The sequence below is a fragment of the Lipophrys pholis genome (genome assembly GCF_963383615.2).
Source record: "Lipophrys pholis genome assembly, chromosome: 1".
NCBI classification, from domain to species: domain Eukaryota; kingdom Metazoa; phylum Chordata; class Actinopteri; order Blenniiformes; family Blenniidae; genus Lipophrys; species Lipophrys pholis.
Genome location: NC_137635.1, coordinates 44,516,180 through 44,540,600, shown reverse-complemented (window position 1 = coordinate 44,540,600; position 24,421 = coordinate 44,516,180). Strand labels below are relative to the sequence as shown.

General features: G+C 46.1%; 1 protein-coding gene across 1 annotated transcript in view; it reads right to left on the bottom strand.

Moving 5' to 3' along the window:
• skila (SKI-like proto-oncogene a) overlaps nucleotides 1-24,421 on the bottom strand; it is a 36,642-nt gene that overhangs the window by 6,284 nt on the left and 5,937 nt on the right. The window contains exons 2-6 of the mRNA XM_080458979.1: nucleotides 7,832-7,927; nucleotides 7,219-7,307; nucleotides 5,496-5,638; nucleotides 1,687-2,066; nucleotides 635-865 (exon numbers count right to left, since the gene is read on the bottom strand). Coding sequence (XP_080315105.1) covers nucleotides 635-865; nucleotides 1,687-2,066; nucleotides 5,496-5,638; nucleotides 7,219-7,307; nucleotides 7,832-7,927 — 939 coding nt within the window. The remainder of the gene's footprint in view (nucleotides 1-634; nucleotides 866-1,686; nucleotides 2,067-5,495; nucleotides 5,639-7,218; nucleotides 7,308-7,831; nucleotides 7,928-24,421) is intronic.

The window sequence follows — 24,421 nt, the reverse complement described above, 5'->3', positions numbered from 1 at the left end:
CATCGTCGTTGCATTTTCGTTTCAGAAAAGTTTTGCATTTATACTGCAATGTTTTGTTCGCTTACATAGAAATGGCAGAGATGCTGAAAATGAGAAACTCATGTAGTCAATGTTGGGCCTTTTGTTTTTATAATGAAACCACACACACACACACACACACACGGCTGGGGTGAACATATACAGTAGGAGCTTTTCAGAAAAGTTGCGGTTTCCCCAGTTTCATGGAGACGGAGTGTTTTCGAGTTTCACGTTGGGAGCCGTTTTCAAAAAGTTTCTCTGAGCAAATGAGGCCTAAATTATATTTTGTAGTGCAAAATACAATGAAAACACTTCTCTTCAAATCATTGGGGGTTGGCTTGCAGTGGTAGCATAGCGCTGAGACTAATGCTGATTTGTTAGCTATCATGGCAGCAGCACTGATATCCGAGCTCGGGTCTTACTGCGGTGTTGGGTCCACTCGTCTTGAGAAAATTAAAATTATGATAAAAAAGATGATGGCTTCTTTGGAATTTCTACAATTTGCTTGCTCGTTTTCTGGGGCCAGATTGGCGTCTCTTGCGGGCTGGTTTTGGTCCATGGGCATCATGTTTGACACCGCATGTTGTAAATAGAGGTGAACCCTGTGACTCCGTACCTGTGCGGTGTAGTGGGCCTCCTGCTGGCGCTGCGCCCCCGGCTCGCAGGCGCAGGCCTGCTGTCGGAGCTGCTCCAGCCGGGTCTCCAGCTCCAGCTGCTCTTGGCGGGCCTGGCTGAGCTGCCGCGCCTGCTCACTGTGCACCGCCTCCAGCTCGCTGCGCAACTCCCGCTGCTCGGCGCTCAGCTCCCGTAGCCTCGCCGCCTCGCCCCCGCGCACCGCCTCCAGCTCCTGCAGACACAGAGGACGCCAGTCAGTGACCTCTGCAGGGGCAAACACTTCACACCACAGCCCCTCCGCTGGGAGGTGTGATGTGGGATAACCACCCGAGACTGAACGTACACTCACACTGCTCGTTCCACTCGGCTGCTCAAAAACTGAAAGACCGTAAAGCATCTGAAGACCCTTTGACCTCTAACAGTACACAATGAGTGGGACTGTTATTGTCGGAAAGGAATATCATCTTTTGGTGTGAAAAAACAAGAGGCAAAAACTGATGGTGATGAAAAATATTGTTGAATGACAGCACTGATTATTCTATACCTGGTGAATATAAAACAGAAATCTAAATCACAAAAATTATTAAAACCAGCGAAGTCTACAAACTGATTTGCTCGTGGTCAACGCAAATCATCTCGTTATGTCAAAACTCTATGTTATGACGTGATCGCTTGTTTACCTGATACTGTGCAGCCATTTATCTAACTGACAACATATTTTGACTCGAGCAACGATAAATTTGCTTGGTTAGGTTTACAAAAGTAGCCAAAACATTGTTGCTGATAATTTAGTGGCTTGAAGTCCATTCGCCTCCACGTCACAGTCACTGGTTTTAGTGCTTTATAAACGTGTGACATCAAGAGAAACGCTATGATTTATGCCAACTCTTCCGCTGATTTGTGGTAGAATTGGCAGAATGACCTGCTCCTAGTAGGGGACTACGTTGACAGGAGGTGAACGTCACCTCTAAATCCACGTCAAGGACACTTTTAATAGGTGGCAGCAGTTATGGTGGGGCTTTATCTCGGAATCATTTGTCTCTGGAAACTTACCATTTCCAGCTGCAGCTGCTTCTGCAGGGTGGAGTTGAGCTTCTCCTGCTGCCTGCTGTACATCTGCATGATCTCCACCACGATCCTGTCCTTGTCGTCCTCCAGCCCCCCCACTACCGCCGCCGCAGCCGCTGCGGCGCAACTCATGTCCTTAGCTGTTACTTCCGATGACAACAGCGACGTGGGAGGAGGAGGAGGGAGGGGAGGAGGAGGAGGAGGGGTGTGGGCGGGGATGTGGGTGGCTTTCTTGCAGCCCGGACTGCCTGTCTCCATGGAAACTGCCTGGGTTTGGCATTCCCGCTCGGTGGCCGAGGCAGCAGAGGCGCGATGGGATTTGGCCTCCTCGGCGCCAGCAGCAACGGGAGGAGATGCGTGAAGATCTGAAAGAGATGAAGAGAGAAGTTTAGAAAAAAAAAGAGAGCGAGAAGAGGAGCTGATTGAAAGACAGGAAGTGCGAGCCATGCTGGTGTACACTCCCGCCCACACTTAGTAACACCCTCGCACAGCCTCATAGAAAGCTCACACTTCTTCCTCGGCACGAGCGCATGCACAAGTACGGCATGGCAACAGCCGAGGAACCAAACACTCGCCCACAATTTCTCTGCGTGTTTGCGCGCGCGCGCACACACACACACACACACACACACACACACACACACACACACACACACACACACACACACACACACACACACACACACACACACACACACACACACACACACACACACACACACACACAGAATGGAGAGGAATGAAAGGCCTTGTGTGGGAGCTGCACTGCTCTGCGTGGGCTCCTCCTCTCCTCAAACCCTGGCTCTCTCCCTCAGTGGGGCCCTTCACATGTGCATCATGGGAAAATAAAAAAGTCTAGGATGGGAATGTGGTTGTGACTCCTTTCTAAAAGATTATGCTCAATAAAAAGACTAATTTGTTTGTCATGATTCCTTCACGTTTTTACAAACTCTCCTTCTCAGTATGGATCTGTCTATGCTGTTTCTCAAACAATAAGGTCTCTGGTTATTGATCTCTCAGCTCCTTGCATTGTTGCTATGTGAGATTCAGTTTTGACTCTCAGAGTTGCTCTTCCTATAACAGCTCTGCTCCCAGTAGACCAATCAGAAGAGCAGTTACATATTGGGATGAGTACAGTTTGTAAGGTTTCTCACAGAAATCCGAATCAGGAATCAGTTAAAGGTTTAAAACCCCTGGTCTACGGTCAGGATGAAACTAATATTCACTGTTGGGTCTTATACAATGTTTTCTAGTGGCGTTATTAAGGTTCATTTGTAATTTTTCAACATAGATTTCCATGGGATAATTTCAGACTGTGTTTGGGTTCAAATACCAGCCTGGCCATTCTGTGTGGATTCACATCTCTCCTTATGTGCATGTGTGTGTTTGTACATGCAGGGGACCTTAATTAGTGACTTTGAAATTGCCCTTAGTTGTGAATGTGAGTGTCTGCGGTTGTCTCTCCCTGTGTTGTACTGTTGACCTGTCCAGCATGTATCCTGCCCTTGCAATAGTTAGCTGGGTTTGGGTCCAGTGCCCCGCGACTCTGCACAGGATAAAGTGGTGTAGAAGATGGATGGATGAATTGACTAGTTTGCTAATCCAGCAACAACTGGCAAAGAAAAGGCTGGAGTGCTGTTATAATCTGTATTCTGGGAACAAATGTAACACAATGAGCACACAATGAGCACACAATGAGCACACCATGAGCGCGATGAGGAAGTGATACAAAGCCGTCACATGAGGATTGTGTGTTTGAACCTGTAGCTCATGGACTGAGAGGGAGAACGTGAGATCTGCAGTTGTATCAAGGTCTTAATGAATTCAAACACTGTGTGTGTGAGAAAGAGAGAGAGAGAGAGAGGAGAGAGAGACAGAGAGAGAGAACCAGCCTTCTCTGTGCACAGCATGTCTGACACTAGAGATGACACTCATTTACCAACTCTCGCTCGCTTGCGCATGTGCGTTTGCACGCTGACACACATACACGCCCACGTGTGCTCCAAACAGCACACGCACACACACACACACCTACACAATGCCAGATAACAGGAGTGACTCATTTCTGTGGTGGATCAAAAGGAAATAAGCATTGAAGAGAAGGAAAAAGAGAAAAAGAGCCACAACAGAAATAAAAAAAAAAAGGCTGAAAGGCGCAGTGAGAGGAAAAGTCTGGAAGACTAAAACGGGGGTGGAGGGGGGGGGTTGACAGCAGACTGAGATGAAAGGAACGCCGGAGAAAAAAAGAGGCAAAGGATGGATGGCTGGAGGAGCAAATGTGGGAGCAGACGAATCAGAGGGGATGTGGAGATCTCTGCCCGGAAAACAGAATTAAAAAAAAAACAGACGGACAGAGAGAGAGGATGTAAGGGAAAAAGGGTAGAGAATGAAAGAGAAGAGCAAAATGCCGGAGATGGGATGGAGAGTGAGGGAAGGAGGGGGAGAAGAGAGAGAGAGGATGGCCGTCAGACGTGGCGTAATACTGGCAGACAGAACACATTCCATTGATTCATTCTTTTTCCAAAAACATATCCATATATCTACTGCGTACACACACACGCACGCACACACACGCACGCACACCTTGATGCATGTTTGACATGTAAAAACACACTTGGTGCAGTGAGGAGGTCACAACCATTTCCACTCCTCTTCATCAATAGCGAGATGCCCCCGGAGTCTTCACGTGAAGGTCAACACATGATTACGGGCATCACTGCAGGCGGCTGTGTGTGTGTGTGTGTGTGTGTGTGTGTGTGTGTGTGTGTGTGTGTGTGTGTGTGTGTGTGTGTGTGTGTGTGTGTGTGTGTGTGTGTGTGTGTGTGTGTGTAAGCAACCGCTGTATGTTTACATGGAGCACGTGTCTCATCATTCGTGGTGCGTTTGCATGATCTGCATGTCGTTTCTGCTCTCATGTTGTGCGTATGTAAATGCTCCCGCCCGCTCTATGTGTGTCATGTATTTATAGCAGGCATGTGGCGGCCTTGTTTCCGCGTCTACTGTACATACGCGAGACGATTTAATAAATAACCACTCTGGTTCAAGAGCACAGTTGCGTGAGTGCTGTCTGCCTGTCGATTGCTTGCTGGGAATTTAAAGAGTGACTTTCCCATGGAGATGAATTGAAAAAAACAAAAGTATATCATAAATATTGAAAATAACCTTGTGTTTTATTCAGCCTTGATCTGATTTTTTAATATTTTTTTTTAGGGTATTTTCTATGTTCATCACTGTAGCATCTGTAATCCAAAAACAATCTGAATTTTATTTTTGAGTTATTTGAATTAAACCTCGATCTTGATACCATTGCTATATTGTCAGGTTGCATTTATCACATTTATTTCCCGATAAGGGGGAAATGCCACATTTGTTGGCATTGCTGCATCTAACAGCAACAATCAGTGTCTCTACAATTACCTTTATGTGAACGAATGAGTTTGTATGGCGACGAGGAGCTATTTAGCATGAACAGCACATTTAGCAGCAAATGCTCTGACCAAAAAGCATTCAAGGACAGTTCAAAGACTTGGTCATTTGTTGTTTGTGTACAGTCTCAAGTACTGCTCATCTGTGTTTCAGAAAAGCTCACAGTGCCGGTTATAAGTCAACGATGCTGACTACATAAAAATCTACAAAATTGTGTGGCTTGGGGAAAAATTCTGAATTAATTTAAGAAATATGAACCAGAAAGCCTGGATTATGAGAATAAAGGCAATCTAAAACAGAGTTTGCAATACTGACATCATATTTCAACATATATTGAGTTGTATGTGTGTGTATGTGTCTTCACTGACCCATTGGCGGCTCGTCGTGGCCCATCACTCTGCGGCTGTAGTGGTGTTTGAGCAGCGCTCCGAGCATCTCGGGGCTCATCTCGGCCTCTCTTCTCAGCGACACGTTGGGAGCCACCATCTTATCGTATGTATACAAGTAGTAACTGAGGGAGAGAGGCATAGAGAGAGGAGACTTTCAAACACTGAAATACACGTGAGGATAAAACCCTTTGAGGTTCTATAGCGGTTCTCATTGAATCGCAGGTTTTCCTGGAGGTGTATTCTGCTGATCATTATGTAAATAGTGAGTGAAGCATCTGTTCTGGTTGTTACTGTTGTCTAATACACTGGCGGCAGTGGCAGCGGCAGTGGCTTCCACACAGTCCCGTCTTGGTAAAAAAGATAGTAAAACATTACGAGTTATGGACTTTGCAAAGCTTGTACACATAAACCTGCATTATACACCTGTAATAACTCACAAGGAGCTGTGCAGCAATAAAACACAAGTCCACACAATTGTCATTTGGCGTCCGGAGCGGTGCGTTTCAGCTCCGAGGCAGCCTGAAGGTCTGAGGGCAGGAGCAGGAGCAGGAGCAAGAGGAAGACAAGTTGGAATATGGATGTTTCTTATCGTGTGTTTACAGGATCTCAGCCTAAACAGACCTTCTGGCTTATCACAAATGTCCAGGTAGTGGGTACAACTGCGAGAGAGATAATGCCTGGAGATGCTCTGAAGCGACTGAGCCAACACTATCTGTCTGCTCCTGCTCTGCATGGAGGAGAGGAGAGGAGAGGAGAGGAGAGGAGAGGAGAGGAGAGGAGAGGAGAGGAGAGGAGAGGAGAGGAGAGGCCCTCCCCCACCAATAGTCCCCTCCAGACAGAGCTGAGGCTGGAGCAGTGAACTAGGTTAAGCATGACAGCTCAGTGGGACTCTGCCTGGAAAAGAAAAGAAAAAAAAAAAAGAAAAGAAAACTCCAGCAGCCGAGCCTTTCTGTTTCCTCCACTCAGTTTGCAGCTCTGCCTGCTCGCCTGAATGGGAATCACAAAGTCCCTCACATGAAACGGCTCAGATGTGATTGAATAATGTAAGCTCGGCTCATATTCGACACGTGTACCACTAATGGATGCTTGTAGCAACCCAAATACGCCGTTAAGTGCTGCGGATGTCTGGCACGCCGGTTGCTGCTACTGCGAGAGGAGGCATGCTCCGAACCGGTCGGCGCAGGCCTCGGCCGGTTTGGAAGACATCACGTGACGCTGACAGGTGACCGCGGCTCTAATCCTGCCAATTTGTCTGGCTCGGCGTCTGCTAGCCTCCGCACAAGTCAGTGTGTCAGAGGCAGTCACATGTAGTCGCGGCACCATAAACCATCTAAATCCAGGCGGGTTATCTGGGTCAGATTACTGTAGATCCCAATCCAAACAATCCCTTGGGGGGAAGCAGACAGAAACTGAAGTCAAACAGAAACTTAGCATTACTTGAAGATAGTTTTTTTCCATTAAAGCAATGGGCTAGATAAAACACACCTACAATATCTGGCACAAAATGCACATACAGGCTTCTACAAAAAAAAAAAAAAAAAACCAACTGGCACCGACTGGCGCAGTCTCAGGATGGATACATGCTTAAACAAGTAATGCTTTTATTGCCCTCTTCATTCAAAGTAGAATGCTGCTCCAGGAAAGTTGAGCTGAAACCATCCTTGAAATGTCTCGATTGTGTGAATAAACAGAGGTGTAGTACCTGGGGTGGACCAGGGTGGGGTGTTCTGGCTCCTCCTTGATGTCTGAGAAGAGACGGTTAAACACCAGAGTGGGTGGAGATGTTTTCCCCTGAGGAGAAGACAAACACACACTCATAAATATCACACACAACATCAAGACATTGTACTTTCAAACTATTATGGACGGCATCTGTTAACACACACACACGCATGCACACTCAATATAATATATGGAGAGAAACAGCAGGAGGAGAAGAGAATGTGCAGTACTGCACAGGGGGCTCCCGCAGCCATAATCTTATAAAGCTAATATATGCATGCATACATGTGCATGAGGGATCATCCATCAGGCGTCAGCTGACTTGTTGTGCACGGTGTGTGTGTGTGTGTGTGTGTGTGTGTGTGTGTGTGTGTGTGTGTGTGTGTGTGTGTGTGTGTGTGTGTGTGTGTGTGTGTGTGTGTGTGTGTGTGTGTGTGTGTGAGTCAAAAGGAATAATCATGATAAAGAGCCTCAACTCTTCATGAGAAGTTGTGGTGTGAGGAGCAGGAGAGGAGAAGCGTGGGTGTTGACCCTGAGAGTTGACCTGCATGTAGGGGAGGGGAAGGTGGTGGGGGGGGGGAACGACTGCTGACCTTTCTTGCGGGGTCGGCGTCGGCCAACTTGTCGCCGGTGGAGCAGAGGTTCACCGTGGGTTTCCTCACCTGGCTCTCCTCTTCCTCCACAGCCTTCTGAAACACAGAGAGAGAAGACGCAGTTAGAACACCGTAGTTACAGCACTTGTTTGAGTACTCAGAACAATTAAAATGACTGACTCTGACAGGGAGCGTGGGAACGGTAGGCAAAGACAGGGGAGGAAAAAAATTACAGCTGGCATGCCGTCGCAGGGGGAAAAAAATGGAGACAAATAGCATTTAAACTATAGGAAATAGAGACAAATGACATCCAAGAGATAGAAAATGGAGACAAATGGCATTAGGAGTGAACAGTGGTAAGTGAGCTATGGCGTGAGCGAGCTGGGACCCGGCGCAGCGGAGAAGATGTACCGAATGGGCCCGCCGAGGAAGGACCATGAATAAAACAGCAGAGGAACCTAAGCTGATACTCTACATGTCTGTTGTTATGTGCTCCTGCGCGTGTGATTCATCGGCGTACAAGCGCCACGGCGGGAGAGCGTCCCTCTCGCTCCGCGTGAAGATGTAGATTTGTGTGCGTGGATGTTTACGATGCATTGTGGCGGCGTACGTCATGCGTGTGCTTGGTAAACACTGCCTGCTGCCGCCCTCCAGACACGCGTCGCCTATAGGGCACGCTCAGATGGGAGGACGCGGGCCGATGGAGCTGATGCTTATCTGTGGCAGACGGGCGTGACACCACACACACATCAACTGACAGGTCGTTCAGTCGTCCAGAATCTACAGCGCTTCGAACGGGAGCTGCTTGGCAGCCCACAACAACAGACGAGAGAAAGGACGGAGGTGGAGCACGGAGATGGAGAGAGGAAGAGAAGGTGGGAGGAGAAGGGGATGCAGCAGAAGGAGAAGAGGAGGAGGAGGAGGAGAATTCAATGAAGAGAAGAGAACAAATAAAATGAACAGAGAAGAGGAGAAAGAGAGATGGAGGCTGCAGAAAGCATCAATAATTGACCTAGTAGCCTTTAAAAGCCATCTATAAACGTTTATCCACAGAGTGCGCACACACACACACACACACACACAGTCAGACACATTGAGTTATAAACAAGCAGCCTTTCATCAGCTGGACTAAAGGATTTTCCTCTGCTGTATTGGCTGAGAGACGCTGTCATTACAGCAGCTAAAGAGCCACAGAACAATGCGGGCAAATTACTGTGACAGCTAGGTATTAACCGCTTATCATTCATATTAGAGTTCGACCCACTGGCTGCTTCAAATGGCTGAATTAATTAACCAATCATTCAATCTTTACATTAAAAGAAAGACATCTATGGTATCAAGAAGGAGTGTTGGATTTCAATCATGTCATGAATCAATGCCATGATATCATATTTCTATATCATCTAAATTCAATACGGACTCATTTGTTTTCTGATTTGTTTGCAATTCATATGAAGAAAAGGGTCAAATGTTATGGAAACTAATTAAAAGTACAGGAAACTGTAAGAAAAAAAAAAGGCTAAAAACTACAATAAAAGGTCAAACTGAATGATTAAAAAAGCAAAATTCCTATCAAAAAACAGAGCAAAGAACAGTAAAAAGAGTAAAGTGAAGTGAAATTTACAGTTAAAACAAAGATAAAAAAAAGTAAAATGGTCCAAATTGCTCCAATTTTGTAAAATCAAAACTATAGTATGAAATCAACCTACGACCATATAACTATGTGCATATACAGCTCAATCAGTCGTCTTATCTTCATTTTAAGTTCCTCGTTGAATGGATTCAATGAAAGAATCCTGAAAATTTACTAAAATATAATTAAAGAACCTGAGAGGTTTGAGTACAAGATTTTAACAATACTGTGAAAATTTTGGTCAGAAGCTACAACTTCAATCGTTCTCTCTGAAGCAATTTCCAACGTTTGCACATAATAGTGATAGAAAAACAGTCGTTAATGGTGCCGATATGTGAGCATGTTCATGTGCACTATATATAGGTGGCCAGTCTTTTATTTCTGCTACGGATGAATGAGCATGTGCATGCAAATGTAAAGAGGCTGGAGCCATATGCGTAGCCAGGTGTGTTTGTGTGTGTGTGTGTGTGTGTGTGTGTGTGTGTGTGTGTGTGTGTGTGTGTGTGTGTGTGTGTGTGTGTGTGTGTGTGTGTGTGTGTGTGTGTGTGTGTGTACAGAAGGGGGCTCGTCCATTTACAAGTGCTTGTGGTGGGTGTTTTTTTCTTTTCTGTTTTTCTCTCCACCCTCCAGAAGGCAGCACTGCAGCACTGAGGGGAGGGAGGGGAGAGGAGGGACAGAGGGGATGATGGGACAAGCTCAACGTGGAGTAAAGGAGGAGGGGGAGGGTGGGGGGGTTGACAGGGACAATAATAAAAGCACTGCGGTAATGTGGAGCTTCACTTCCTGCTGGCTGCTTTCCCTCCAAAACAAGAAGCGGTCACTAAATGTGCTGGAGATCCTCCCAGCTGGATCCCCTTAATCTCAAAAGTGTGGGACACACGGAGGGGCCAGAGCACGAGGCCAAGCTCACATTAACAGCAGGTCATCTAGAGGTCCTTTCATGTGCCTGACCCCCACGACAGCAGATGCTCTGCCACCGAGACCACTGACAGCTCATTAAGAGGTCTGCCGTGTCTGTTTGTGTGTGTCTGGACTTCTGTACTTGACTGGGGGAGGGGGGTTGTTATTGGGAAGTGGGGATGTTTCGGAAACAGAATAATGTATAAGAAACCCCAGAGGGCCGTGAGGTGCACATGTGTGTATAAGGACATCAACATATAGACCATACATATATGTCACGTGGGTGTTCCACTAATGGCCGTCCTGTCTCTGCTAGTAATTCCTGCTTACCTGACAGTTGACAGCTTATCACCCACCACACACACACACATGCGCACACACACAATCATTATTCCTGCTGCTCTGTGCGCTCTATTCCTTAATGAATGTGTGCGGGTGCAAACGTTTGCACATTTCAACACAACGACACCAACCCCCTCGACACACACACAGACACACACACTCTCCCTCCCTCTCTCATCTCTTCCACCTTTCCACCCCCCACCACCAGCTTTATTAACACACCGCACTGTTACTCAGTCCTAATCTGCAATAATGAAGCACCTCTCTTATTGGGGTTGCTTCTGCGGCGAAACACACACACAAACAGACTGTAAACCCCCCCCACCCCACCCAACTCACCCGTCGGCCCACCACCACAATGTCTCCAGCCCCTTTGTCAAGCTGAAACTCGCCTTATGACAATGTGGATTAGCATTCCACACACTCGCTGGGCTGAACTCTGCCCTGTTGTTCCTAATCACCAGCAGTCTGCCTGCTGCAGCTACACATTACTTCACTACTACTTGCTTCAGATGCACACGCAGCCATGTGAACTTTTACAATGACCCATTTCCACAGCCTCAGTTCAGATCACTCCCTCCCTCCCCACTTTGACCTCCAGTGCACGTGACATTCCTGCATGTGTGTGAGTGCTGTGAAATCCAAGTACCACTATTACTGCACAGACATCCATGACAGTACATTACAGTACACAGTCTGGCAAACACAGGCCGAGTAAGTGCACTTGCCCCTCTGCTGACAGCGAGGGCTACATGCTAATATCTAATTCATTGCGCCAACCAGACCTATTTTCTCTTCTTCAGCTTGAATCTGCATTTGGAATAACATGCTAGACAACGTAAAACAGTAATAGGTCTTAGCAATGTTGGTCGCTTTTACAATAGAAATGTAATTCTGCTTTCGCAAACCCTGTAACACGTGTCAAAGTTATCCTGGTCAATTTAAACAACTCCAAGGTTTTAGCTTCGATGCTGATTGCATGACAGCATTGAACAAACATTGATAGCGAGTTCACGGACATTCGTATGGACAGATGACCAAGTTGGATTGTTATTACGGTAACTCCCAAGTATAAAAATACCAGAAGAATATGGACTGGGAGTCATGACACTGGAGGACACCATTGTTGTGATTGTCTATTTACTTGCGCATGTGCAGAATAACCATTTACTACGGCTGTGATGCGCATGAGCAACATTTCTGCCATTTACACGGAGGTGGAGCCCAGGCATTTTCAAAAAGTGCCACCTTGCGAGCAGTTTTACGTCTCACTTGATAACGCTGTCATGTAAACAAGGACTAAGAGCAGATCCTAGAAATGTTCAGGTTCAACAAACTCTTTATTTACTACACTGAAATTCTGCAGCGTTTCACAAATGACCAATTCCAGTATGGTTGTTATGATATTTTGCTAGGAAAGTATTTTCTGGCTTTCACTGCTGCACTGACGATCTCTCGAGCATTATTGCCATTTGCTGTTCAGTTCTGGGTCTCAGGTCTTGTTTACGCCACAACGAGCCATCCGAACGTCAACCTGTAGGCTTGATGAAATTGCTCGCAGGCAGATTTTGGCCACGAGCCACATGTTTGGCAACCTTTCAGCTCTGGCCAATTGCTGCTCATCCCTTGCAGACACTCGGAGGAGGCTAGTTTCATCGTACAGAACTGGGCTGATGGCTGAAGCCTCAACACAGACTGACACACTGCCACACAGAGTGCCAACAAGTCTGAGGTCAAGTTCTCCTCCTCCACCTCCTCCTCCACTCCAGTCACATGGACTCTCCAGATGACTGCCCTCTCAGTGCGTATAAACACACACCCGCTTATATATGGAGTTACTCCCGGCTATAAATAGACACAGTGTCTCCATACATGCATAATAAAATGCACACACGTATACGGACGCTCAAGTGATGCGTTGCCCTCAGAGAAAACCAGCACCTACCCCTAAAAAATTTAGGAGTGAAAAAAGGAAACATGCTTGGGAAGGTGATCTGTGAACTCGGGTTGAACCAGACACTCCCGTGAAACAGACGGCAGTTGTTACTCAACCATAAGAAATTATGCAAAGAGCATTTATCAAATCTTATAAAAACCTTTCAAGCAAAAAACTTCAACATTTATGGACGCTTCGTGGTCTCTAAAACTGTTTGTTTTTCTCAATAGTGATATTTTGTGAAGAATGCATGTTTAAAATGATGCGACCTACATAGATTATATATTAGCATTGGTTGTCTTTTTCAGTCATGAGTTGTTTTATTTTCTCACACAGCTCTTGTAGTTCAGAGAACGATCTACAGTACGGTGACACTAAGATCTTCCCTAGGATAATAAACTCAAACTCAGTAACATAAAAACACAAGTTGCCCTAACTTGCCTGGTGGCAAATCTTATCTAGGGCACAATAAAGAGCAGACAGGCCTGGCTCTGACCTTTCATCCCATGGCAGCGAGCCTGTGTGTATTAAAAACCCTTCTGTGGCACAACAATTGTCTTCACATCTGTTGAAAAGTTGGCATCGGTGGCTGGGTACGGAAACAGAAACAAACCCGCCCCCGAGTTCGGCCGGCACCACAATCTATACAAGGGTGACAGAAACGGAGAAAGGATGGGTGGGGGGGGTTTGCAAAACTGTGCCACCCACCCCGCCTCTTTTTCCTCCCCCCCTTAATCCATTCATGCGCCTTGTATTCAGGAGGTGGAGGGCGATGAATACAGAACCGGTGGGCAGCGGACTAGGACGGAGTTGTGCCCCCTCTCACAGGGGAGGAAGTAAACAACCTTTTCATTGGGTTTGAGGCGGTGAGGAAGGCACAGAGGAGCGTGCAACCTTCGCAGACACTCAGTCACGCCCCGTCTGTTTTCAGACCACATCCTGCACTGCTGCAATCGTCAACTGTGTCAAAGATCAAGCTCGAGGAGTGCGGATATATATACTTCCTGGCTCAGCTGGGCAGTGACAACATATCGAAAATGCCAGACACTCACTTCTGTCTTTTTTAATTTCCTTGAGGAGGTCCACCGTGTGGCGTATTCTTTTACGTTACTGGTTTTACTGGAGTCTGGTGCCCTGGTGGTCCCACCTGGCACACACAGGCACCAGAGGCCTTTATATATATGGAGGTCTTAATCCAATAAGCCATTTATCCACAGACCGGGAGACACACTTTGTTTCGGTCGCCAAATCAATAACAGCCCACAAGGGGGACCACGCAGCAAAGTGGGGCAATTAAAGGAAAATATGTTGTTGTATTTTTCCATTTGGGAAGACGCCGAGAGTGAAGAGACGACAGGGACGGCTGTGATATCAACAAGTTCAGTTTACCACAAACACTCAAGTTTTCATGTCTCGGGCTCGTACATCTGGTACGATCCAGGATGCTTTAACGCAGGGGTTTCAAACAGGTGGCCCAATGGGCCAAAACTGCCCTGCCAGAGGGTCGAATGACACAAGGACTTTAAGTCGACATCGTTTTCAGTGTTTCTGCTGTTTCTGTGTAAACGGACATCGTTTTCATATTGTTGGCGTGTAAATGTGACATTTTTCTGAAATGAAAACAAAAGCGATGCGTTTTCACTTGAATGGTTGTCATGTAAACGGAGCCTCAGTTGTACAAACTACTGTTTGTAGAGGAAACAGTTTAATATCACACTTTATTTTCCATTTGGAGGCAATACAACATATGGCATAATCTTAAAATTGTACTTTTGTTGTTTGAATATTATTGTCCTTTTTAGCAGTAGAACAAATAGGACATATTAAAATACTATTATACAGTCTATACTGGTATTCCCCAACTCCAGATTAAACTGGGCTGCATTTAGATCGAGAACTGAAAAGTTTGTCACCAAACATACCAAAAAAGGAAACTTTTCTTCTTTCAATAATAAAAGCAGAGCAGAGTAAGGAATAGGACAGGTCTGACAGGTGGATGGTTACGCAAACAGGTGGCAGGAGGGGGGAAGCCAGGACAAAAAAAAAAAACACGACAAAAAACGGGGCGTCGGCAGACTGCCAAGACAAACCAGGAGACAGACAGACAACACACACACACCTGTTTCTCCCTGGGTGCAGACAGTGAAAGACCAGACCCAGATGAGTGTGCTGATAAGCATCGGCCAGACAAGTCATGCCCGACACACACACACACACACACACACACACACACACACACACACACACACACACACACACACACACACACACACACACACACACACACACACACACACACACACACACACACACACACACACACACGCACAGATAAGGAGACAGGTTTGTTCCTGACTGGCTTTGGCTTGAGGCCTTGAGAACATTTTTCAGCCACATGGGCACTGTGTCTAGACAGCCATAGCACGCACGTCAAACAGCCTCCCCTCCCTCCCGTTGCCAGTGTGTTGAGCTCCTTCCTTCGTAGATCCAGTTTCAGTCAGCCATTTTACAATCCACACACACACATACACTTTCAGTCTTGATAGCTCCCGCAGATAGGACCCAGTGGAGGAACACTTAAACAGTCGGTGGAAAAATGAAGCCAGTTATAAAAGCCATAGTGAGGGATCTCCCCCTTCCTGATAAAGAGGGGTATATCATTATGGGGGGGGGGGGGGGGGTGCACAAGGTACATCTCTCAGATCTTTCAAATAGAAGGACTCCTCTTTTAAACTCACTAGATCAATTTTTTACAATTCATGTCCTCTTTTTCCCCTCCTCCATTTCTCACATTTCACAGTCAAATCCCCAGAGGCTCAGCTACCAGCCTATATTCACAGCAATGCACGTGGGGGGCCTTAATAGTGTGACCTTATGAATGGACAAATTGTCTGGCGGATATACACAGACAGGGCTGCAAGGGGTCAGGTAGCTCCCCTCCACCATCATACAAACATACTCTACTAAAACAGTGCATAACCGGTGTAGTGAATTCATAAAACTGGAGATACATGCTTGGGTAGCAAGAATGGACTTTGAGCTCAATAAATAACAGGGTGACTCACAAGGGAAGTGAGCCCAGTCTGTATGGAGATAGGCCAAATTATTGCTTAACAGTGTAGGATATTATAGGAACTATGGCATGTAGGTCAAAATAAAAGTTGAAATGGGTTTTAATTGGCCAGGTAATACAGTGACATACGAGTTACATGCTTCATGTTTCAGGCAGAATAAATCCATCAGCAATCCCATCATCAGCTGACAAAAAATGTGCTCCGCTTCCTGTTTGACAGTCAAATGAAGGACCCGAGGTGGAAATCTGATGCGCTCTGTGAGGAAGAGATCAATAATGGCAGATATAATTGCTGCAGACACAGCAATAACGGTTGAAACATTATTTACAAAGCATCCTGCAGTTTTTCATCCTCCAGACATAGCATCAGAGCCAAGACATACCACGCAATTATGTCATACTTCGACTCAGTCAGTGACATTACCACCAATCACTGTGATTAATAATCCCGAACAGACAAAGCGTATTGCCAGATAATGTAATTTTGGCCATGATTAGAGAGGTTTGCGGGGAGATAAATACAATTCAGGCTTGTGAACGACAGGCAAAGAGAGATCTGTGATGTCTGAAATGTAGTTTAGATTGTTGCAGGAAGACAGAAGACAAAAGAAGGAAAGCTCGACTCTTAATGGGTTTACAATAAGCTATTTTTTCATCAACTTTAAATTCAGACTGAGCCATGGCTTTATTGGAGGAACAAGACAACAAAAATGTTTGTTTACATTAAAATATCGCAAAAAAAAGACTAATATTGACGACTCTGTATTTTTATTCACTGTTTAACTTGTTGCATTCCATCTTCAGCAAATTAAAAAACAAATAGCTTCAAGATTTCCAGAACTTTTGGTAGTTAAGATTAAGAAGGATGTCTTGGGAGGGATACCAGAAGACTAATAGAGCACGATTGTTTGAACACACTTACCAAAAATGTTTGTTCCACTTTTTTTCCTGGACACACAGACACACACACACACACACACACTCATCAAACAGCTCTGATGGAGGACGACGTAGCTCACTGCAAACCAATCGTTGTGCCCATGTACACACAGAGACACGAGCAGACACACTTCCCTCTCCCAGGAGGACACATCAACTGTGAATGAGGCCAGTGGGCCCTTTTCTTGTCTGTGGATGACTGTACTCATCATCCGAGCTTCATCTTTGTGTGTGTGTGTGTGTGTGTGTGTGTGTGTGTATGGGCACGTGCGATTTACCGTCTTCACAAAAGATTTCTGCCATGAGACGCTGTTTGAAGGTAGGTTACCGGTTAAAATGCGCACCAGCGGTACCCCAGCACAAGCCAGCTACCGCCTTTTTTTTCCTCCCCTCTCTATATAAGGGAACTTGGCTGGCTGCTCAAATGGATGAAACAACTCAGAGTGCTTGGAGACAGAGGGGAGTGAGAGAGCTGCAGAGAGGACGAGCGTTGCTAAGCAGACCGAAAGCCGAGAGAGGCTGTCAGCAAGCCAGCAATGCGCTGCTATCGCTACAGAGAGAGCCAGGGAAAAAACACAAAATGGAGACACTGGCCGAACGTCTTTCATTTGCAGTAAATAGCACAATGTCCGTTAACATGTCTCAGAAACTCCTATAAGAGGCTGGTTCAGGACAAGCACTGGAATTTGTGTTTTTGAGGCATTAGCCTCACATGTCCAGAGAAGAACGCTAAACTTCCTAGTTAAAGAAGCGTTTAACTGGAAGGTGTAAATCTCTGCCTCTAAGAGTTGTCGCCAAGTAAAACCCTCCAGTGCTGAGCTTCATATGCGCCGTGTGTATTGATCGTGAGTTTGTTTACTTCCTCTTCTCCTACACGGGAGGCTGCTCTGCTGTAATGTGGAATACTGCGGTAAATGTCAATGCCTGGTTGGCCTTCGCCATCTGCAATGAGGCCAGAGGGGAGGGAATGAAGAACGAGAAGAAAAAAGGAGAAAAAAAGAAGAGAAGGACAAAGTGGGTGCAGATTAGGATGGGTGGGCAAGGGGGTTGACCCATCATACAGTTGGAGAAATGCTCCACCTGGCCAAACAGCCCCGCGGGATAAAAATCTATCACGGACGTGGAAAAAAGACAGTAAAATCTAAACAGGCCCTGGGTCTTCTGGCTCGTTCTGCAGGGAGCTCTGCTCTCATCCATATTACATGCAGGAGCTTGTTTGAAGCCTCTGCTGCTTCTCTTTGCATGGGCAGCTTGGCTTTGCAGTCCAGGCACCTCGGGCTGTCTGCTCCCCCCCTACTCCCCGACCTACCCCACCGCACCTTCCTCAACACAGACAAACACAACGCAAATCCTTCAGCTACCGTCTCAAAGGCTGTCACAAGATCTGGCGTTGCTTTGTGCGCTGCAGAATTCAGCTAGATTAACTTTAAATGTCACTGAAATAGTATAAAAAATCCTGAAAAACCTAAACACATAAATCCAGCAGCGTGTGGCCAAAGGCTGCCATTTCATCCGGTCTGCACATCGACGCGCCACAGCCTGTGACGGGCAAGCCCACGGCCAATTGGATGGATCCACTTCATTCATTAACCCTTTAAAAAATAGGCTGCCCCAATTGGTTCTATAATCATGTGAAAATACAGTGGGGTTACACGCCATACTGAACAGGAGAACCTCTACAAGAATATATAAGCTATTTTTAAAAGCTCTGATGAAATGCAGTACCAAACAACAAAAGCCAAGTAGCTCAGTTTGGCCAACCAACTGGCCACATTTCGGATGTTAGCGCTGCAACAAATTAAAATAGAAACTTCACAGATTATGAGAATAAGAAGGACTTTCATTTCCGGGTTAACTTTTAAAGGGTTAAGACATGAGACTCTGCGAAAGGCTCCTTAACAACAGCCCAAGAAAAAGCGCAGTTGGGTTCTGTAAATCTCATTACGTCTGAGTAAGAGCTCTAAGTGAACACACCTGGGTGCAGATCAAACAGACGGGAGCAGGAGACCAGGACGGTGATAAATCTCTTTCCTGGCTCCGCTGTGATACTGATGAGTGGAGAGCAGACTGCCACACGAAGCCCAGTGCCATGACTCACGCTGCAGGATGGGCCCGGTTGGCGTGCCAAGGGGAGGAAGTGGCGGGTGGTGACGGTAGTTGTGTTCGCGTGTGTGTGTGTGTGTGTGTCTGGCTGCAGTTGTGACTGTGTTCGACTCTTCCTTTTGACTGTGGACAATGTCATCTGCACAGCACCACGTGCACTTGGGCATGGGTTTTAAGCGCTTCAACTCTCTGCTGAAAGATGTCATATGAAACAATCATGGGTGGTGATAATGAAATGTGGTAACTTTTCCAATCAGAATCGTCATTAATGTTCGAATACCACACTTTAAAAGACGTCACAGTATTTTCTGTCCAGCGCCGGCATCCCAAAAACAGAAAGTTAAATTGGCTTGTTGAAAGTAGCAATATAGAGATTTTCCCAATTTGTTTTAGGTTTAAGTCTGAACAGAGGTTGTTTTTATTTTCTGTATATAAGTGGTAAGAGACTTTTAGTTGTTAAAGTTCTGTGTCTTATATGACTCAAGTCCCTGTATCGCATAAACGAAATGCGACACTCCAAAAGCCCTCGAGACTTTTAAGCAGGCTTTTATCCAGGGTTGATTTCTACGTAACATCTGTGTTTTTGTGCAAAGAATAAAAAGATAAGACTGAACTTGATTTATTCGAACATTCTGTCATCGAGTTTGCCTTTACGACTGTTATAATTGCCAAGTTTGGAAAATCGAAACGCTCCAACAACCGACCCCGAGCGTGCTACCCATTACGCACCCGCTCGCCACAAGTTGGAGCTACAGTGTCAAAAGACGGCAGTCTGCTTCCTCACAGCAGCGCTCGAGTAGTCGACAATTTTGAAGTAGCACTGTGGGACACGAAAAGATTCCGTCATGCTAAACAAAAGCATCTAGCAAAATGAAAACAATGGAGCATGCCAGCTAAATAAAAGAAAATACAGCAAAGAAAACTAGCACACAATCAGACCACATGGTCAATGCGCACCCATATTCAACCCAAGCAATACCGAGCAATGAATCATAGCTTCTGCCACGCTCAGGATGGTTCAGTTGACATTGTTTAGGCTTTTATGCCATCCAGACAATTACCCTGCCAAACAAGCTTCCACGAAAGCGAGTTGAAGGCTTCTGGAATTATCGAAAACTTTGGGTCTCAGTACAAGATACCCCGTACATCAACAGCTTTTAAAATCTGATAGAATTGTTGAAGACAACAACAGAATTTTAAATTTTTTTAGACTTCTCTGTGAGTCTTAATCAAAATTTCCACCTAATTGACAGGGAAATTAATAACCAGGAAGAGCCCTATATTTAAACAGTACTGTGGATCACAATAATCTTTCCGATTTCCACAATTCTAAAGGGCACATTTAAAGTTAATGCCAGGTTTCCTTATCCAACTTCTGATGAAAGAGTTTGGATGTCTCTGAAAGTAGCTGACACAATAGGCATTGTTGCCAAAATGTTGCCATCATTAGCCCGAAGGGCAAAACTTCTCCCCTCGCAGTGACTCACACTTCCAGAGAATCTACTATACTCACGGCCTCATCTGGAATCAGGATGCGTTTCAGCCAGCGTACACTTTTGATCTTGATGATAAAGAAAATGTTTGGCATAACAATGCATGTTTGTCACAGGATCTGGTTAAAACTGCCGCCGGACTAAAACCACAAGGTTGCGCCTACACTTCCAAGGATAAAGGCAAGGGCAGGAAGACTACGAGGGCCAAGCCTCTCCGGCAGTGAGACTGATTTATACACGAGAAGCAGGAGAGAGCTGGACACGCAACGAAGAAGTGCCACATGCTCCGCAAAAAACACACGCACACACACACACACACACACACACACACACACACACACACACACACACACACACACACACACACACACACACACACACACACACACACACACACACACACACACACACACACACACACAGCTTTGTTGCTTGGGGACAGTTAAGAAGAGTCTTATCCGTTAGCATGCAAAGACGCTGCAGTGCACTCAACACTTTCAACGCATGCAACCCTTTAATTAGGCCTCTATAGCTGAAGTATACTCGTATAAAAATGCAGGTTACATGTTTTAGGAGTGCTGTTAGGTAATTAATTGCATCTAGAGGTCAACAACCTTGCGTATTGTCTACTACTGCGTTTATGCTGTGAAGAGGTGCAAGTGGGATGGCTGAGGCTCCAGAGGGAAATCAAGATCCACAAGTTGTCTATTTACAGGCTCTAGATCAGCCCGCATAGGGCCCTGAGGGACATGAGGCAAAGACGACGCCGTGTTTGCATGTGTACGTTGGCCCTCAAAAAATATCAGGAAGATGGATGATTCCCACGAGCGGCACCACGGCAGGTGGGAATAACAGCGCAATAAACACATCAGGCGAGAGGGAAAGAGACGGAGAGGCCTGGCAAAGCACTAGATGTCACTTGTTTCGCCTTCGCTAATGCAGTTCGTTCCCTGGTTGCTAACTTTACAGCCTCCCCCTGAGCAACATCACTCGGGGCCCCCGGCGAGATAAGGATTTACGGCATAGAGAGACTGGTGGCAGTGGAAGGGAAAGACACAGTTGGAGTTCTTTTGATGTTTGTGGAGTAAAGGTGAGGCTGCAAAATAAAAGACTTGAAGGGGAGGCAGTCCCCAATCCAAGCTTAGGAGAACTTGCAAAGAGTTCTCTGCGCTTTTCTGCGCTGCCACTGCATACAGTTACGTTCAGACTGGGGGATGTGAAACGCTGGGTGACGGATACGAAAAGAAAGTACTTCTGTATAGAAATGACGCATCATTAGTAACAGACAAATAACTGCTGACCGTTTCCCCCCTCCCTCTGATTTCCCCGGGTGTACAACATACATAATTGATCAATGTAGTGGCTGGTCTTAATGTGTTGTGGATGTGCCGGGTGGCGGCCCAGCGGGACTCATGACACGCCTTTGATATCCTGTGTTTATCTCCTTGTCTGGGAGACTGGGGCTGTGGGAGAAAATATGATCGAGGGGGTCTAAGTGCCTATATGCTCTGTGTTTTGTGTGTCTGCTGATGTGTATGCAGTGCTCCTATGGAAAGCGCTGTCTCTGGGTTTCTCCATTTATATCTTCATTAATCACCGTTCCCACTGGTGGAGGCGACACACAAGAGTCTTTCAAATACAAACGCTATCTTTTTCTCTCTCTCGCTCTCTCTTTAATCGTACGCTACTTGCAGCAGTCCCATTTTACAGTGTGCGTCTCCCAGTGTACCTCCCCCCTTCCCTGCATCATCTCCGCTTGTCTGACGGTCTCCCTGGGAGACCAGACAGCGGGCGGACACTTGATCTTCTCATCAACACATCGATTCATTAATACCAAGACTGTCCCCCCTTTAGCCCCTCTCTCACACCACTTTCATACAAAACAACCTTCACGAGCAAACCAGAGGTGTGGCGGTCCGAGACTCTTTCTCTTCTTACAGTCGTGTTTGAACTCGCAACCCATTATGTATCCCACTCTTTGGTTTGCTTTGAACAGGTCTGAGGCCCTGAGGAAGAGCGTAGCGAACATGCAAACAGGCTGTCAGTCTGGGGCCCTTCTAAAAAGCCTGTCGGCCAATATTTAGCTGGGAGGGGCTTAAAGCCGGTTCGTTTAGTCTACAAAAGCACTGGCAGACATGGCAGAGACTCCACTGTATCTGGATGGACCCATATCTTCAAACCTGCTGCTGTAGGACTGGTGCAAAGCAAGCCACATATTATCTCAAACTACTTGATGGCAGTGGTGATGAAGACGAGGAGGAGGAACAGGAAGGAAAGTATGGGCTGAGGAAGCAGGCAAAAATAATGAGCTGCAGCTGGGAGGAGAAATTATTCCCAGCCGAGCAAGTGGTGCAATTTTTAACTGTGGGGTTTTGTAGCTGGTGACCAGCTAATAATGAAGACCAAATGAAGCGTGGGTAAAGACCATGGTTGTGTGAAACCCAAAACCTGAGAAGATTCCTATCTGTTTAACGAAAAGGCTGAGAAGTAATGACTTTGGCGTTCCTCCAGTGAGCTGCAGGGCTGTTACAGAGCTGCGATGCTGGCACTGACCTGGCTGTGACATACCAGAGGCCCCTCGGCTTGGCTCCTCCCACCTCGCGGGGCCCCATTTAGCCCTTTACAACAGGCAGCAAACACTGGCCAAGGCACAGCCTGTTGTGAACAGAGGCCATGGACAGTCTCCCACAGAAGCACAGCCATAGTGTGTTCGACTGTAGGTTGCTCTGGGCCAGTGTTCAAAGAAGCGGCTGTGTATTCAGCATAAGTAGATAATTGTTGTTTGGAAAATGCACAAGCAGATGCAGAGATATGTGCATGGGTGTCTTGGGTTCCGGTGAGGTGGGGGCAAAAATGAGAGTACAGGCAGGGGGATATGCAAGCTAGCGGACGTGTGATTGGCCAGCCAAGAGGGCCGTTACAGAGTAGATTTGTGGTTCAGCTCAGGACTCAGAGAGGTTAATTTTCAATGTGGGGAAAGGCGAGCTGGGGCCCAAGACCTGCCCTGTGACTACATAATCACAGTGGACAAGGCCTGCTTCATGGAAGACAGCCAAAGTGTGGAGCAGCTACAACTTCAATGGCACAACAATCTCAAATCCAAATCATCGTTAAAACACTGTAAAGCCTGTCTCGCATTCGCTTAAGTTAGCGAAGAAGTTAAAATTATGGAAGAAGGCAGACATCTGGAGAGTTTGTTTTAATTTCAAAGGACTGAGTCTGAAGTTCCTGGCAACCAATTACTCCAACCCAATGAAAAATTACTAGGCTAAAGAAAGAAAACTCAAACAAGATGCACATGTGTTGGTTAATCAATTTTATTTAGATGAGTTTCGTGAAACCGTTCAAAGTTTTGGGCGCTTACAGTAATTTAAAAGCTAACAATTAAATATATTTTTTGAACTTCGAGCAATCAATCTAAAATGTTATGCTATTTGAACTTTTTCATATACATTTTGATTGAACTGACATTCTTTTATTCATAATGATTATGATATCTTTTATTCAAATATATTTGGATTTTTAATTCAGACGTTTCTGCACTGCTCTTAACCTGAAAACCCTTTTTTTCCCTTCCAATTTTGTTCAGTGCTTCCTAAAGAAGTGGACGAGTTGTGACCACAGGCACCCTCTTTATGTTTGCTTGAGACTACTCCCGCCTGTCTGCGTTACAGAGGTGAGGTTAACTCGGGAGACGTCTGAGCCTAGACAGGAACTTTTGAAATGTCGGCTCCGGCCCCTGAAACTGAGTCTTCTGCTTTTGCTTCCTTTTTTATTGAAAGTATGTGTCACCCGGCAACTCGCCACATCCATCAAGGTCGGAGACCCAATCAATAACCACTGGCCTTTCTTCCTGCCCGCATCAGATGCACACAAGTGGTCTTATTGGTTATGTAACGATCAACTTATCGGGTCATTTGGCTGCTTACTTTGTTACTGTTGGCTGATCGTGCCTGGGGCTGACGGCGAGGTGGGGGAGGACTGTTTGCACATACATGCATATAATAGCAGAAGTGGGTTAGAAAGATTTTTGAAGTTGAGACTCCAGAGGGCATGAACCCTGGAGGAGCTGCTGAATGAAGAGGTACAATGGAGCTAGAGAGGTAGACAAATGAAGAAGTCAGCGCAGCACAGCGAATGATTAGCTCACCCGCCAAAATCCAATTAGATG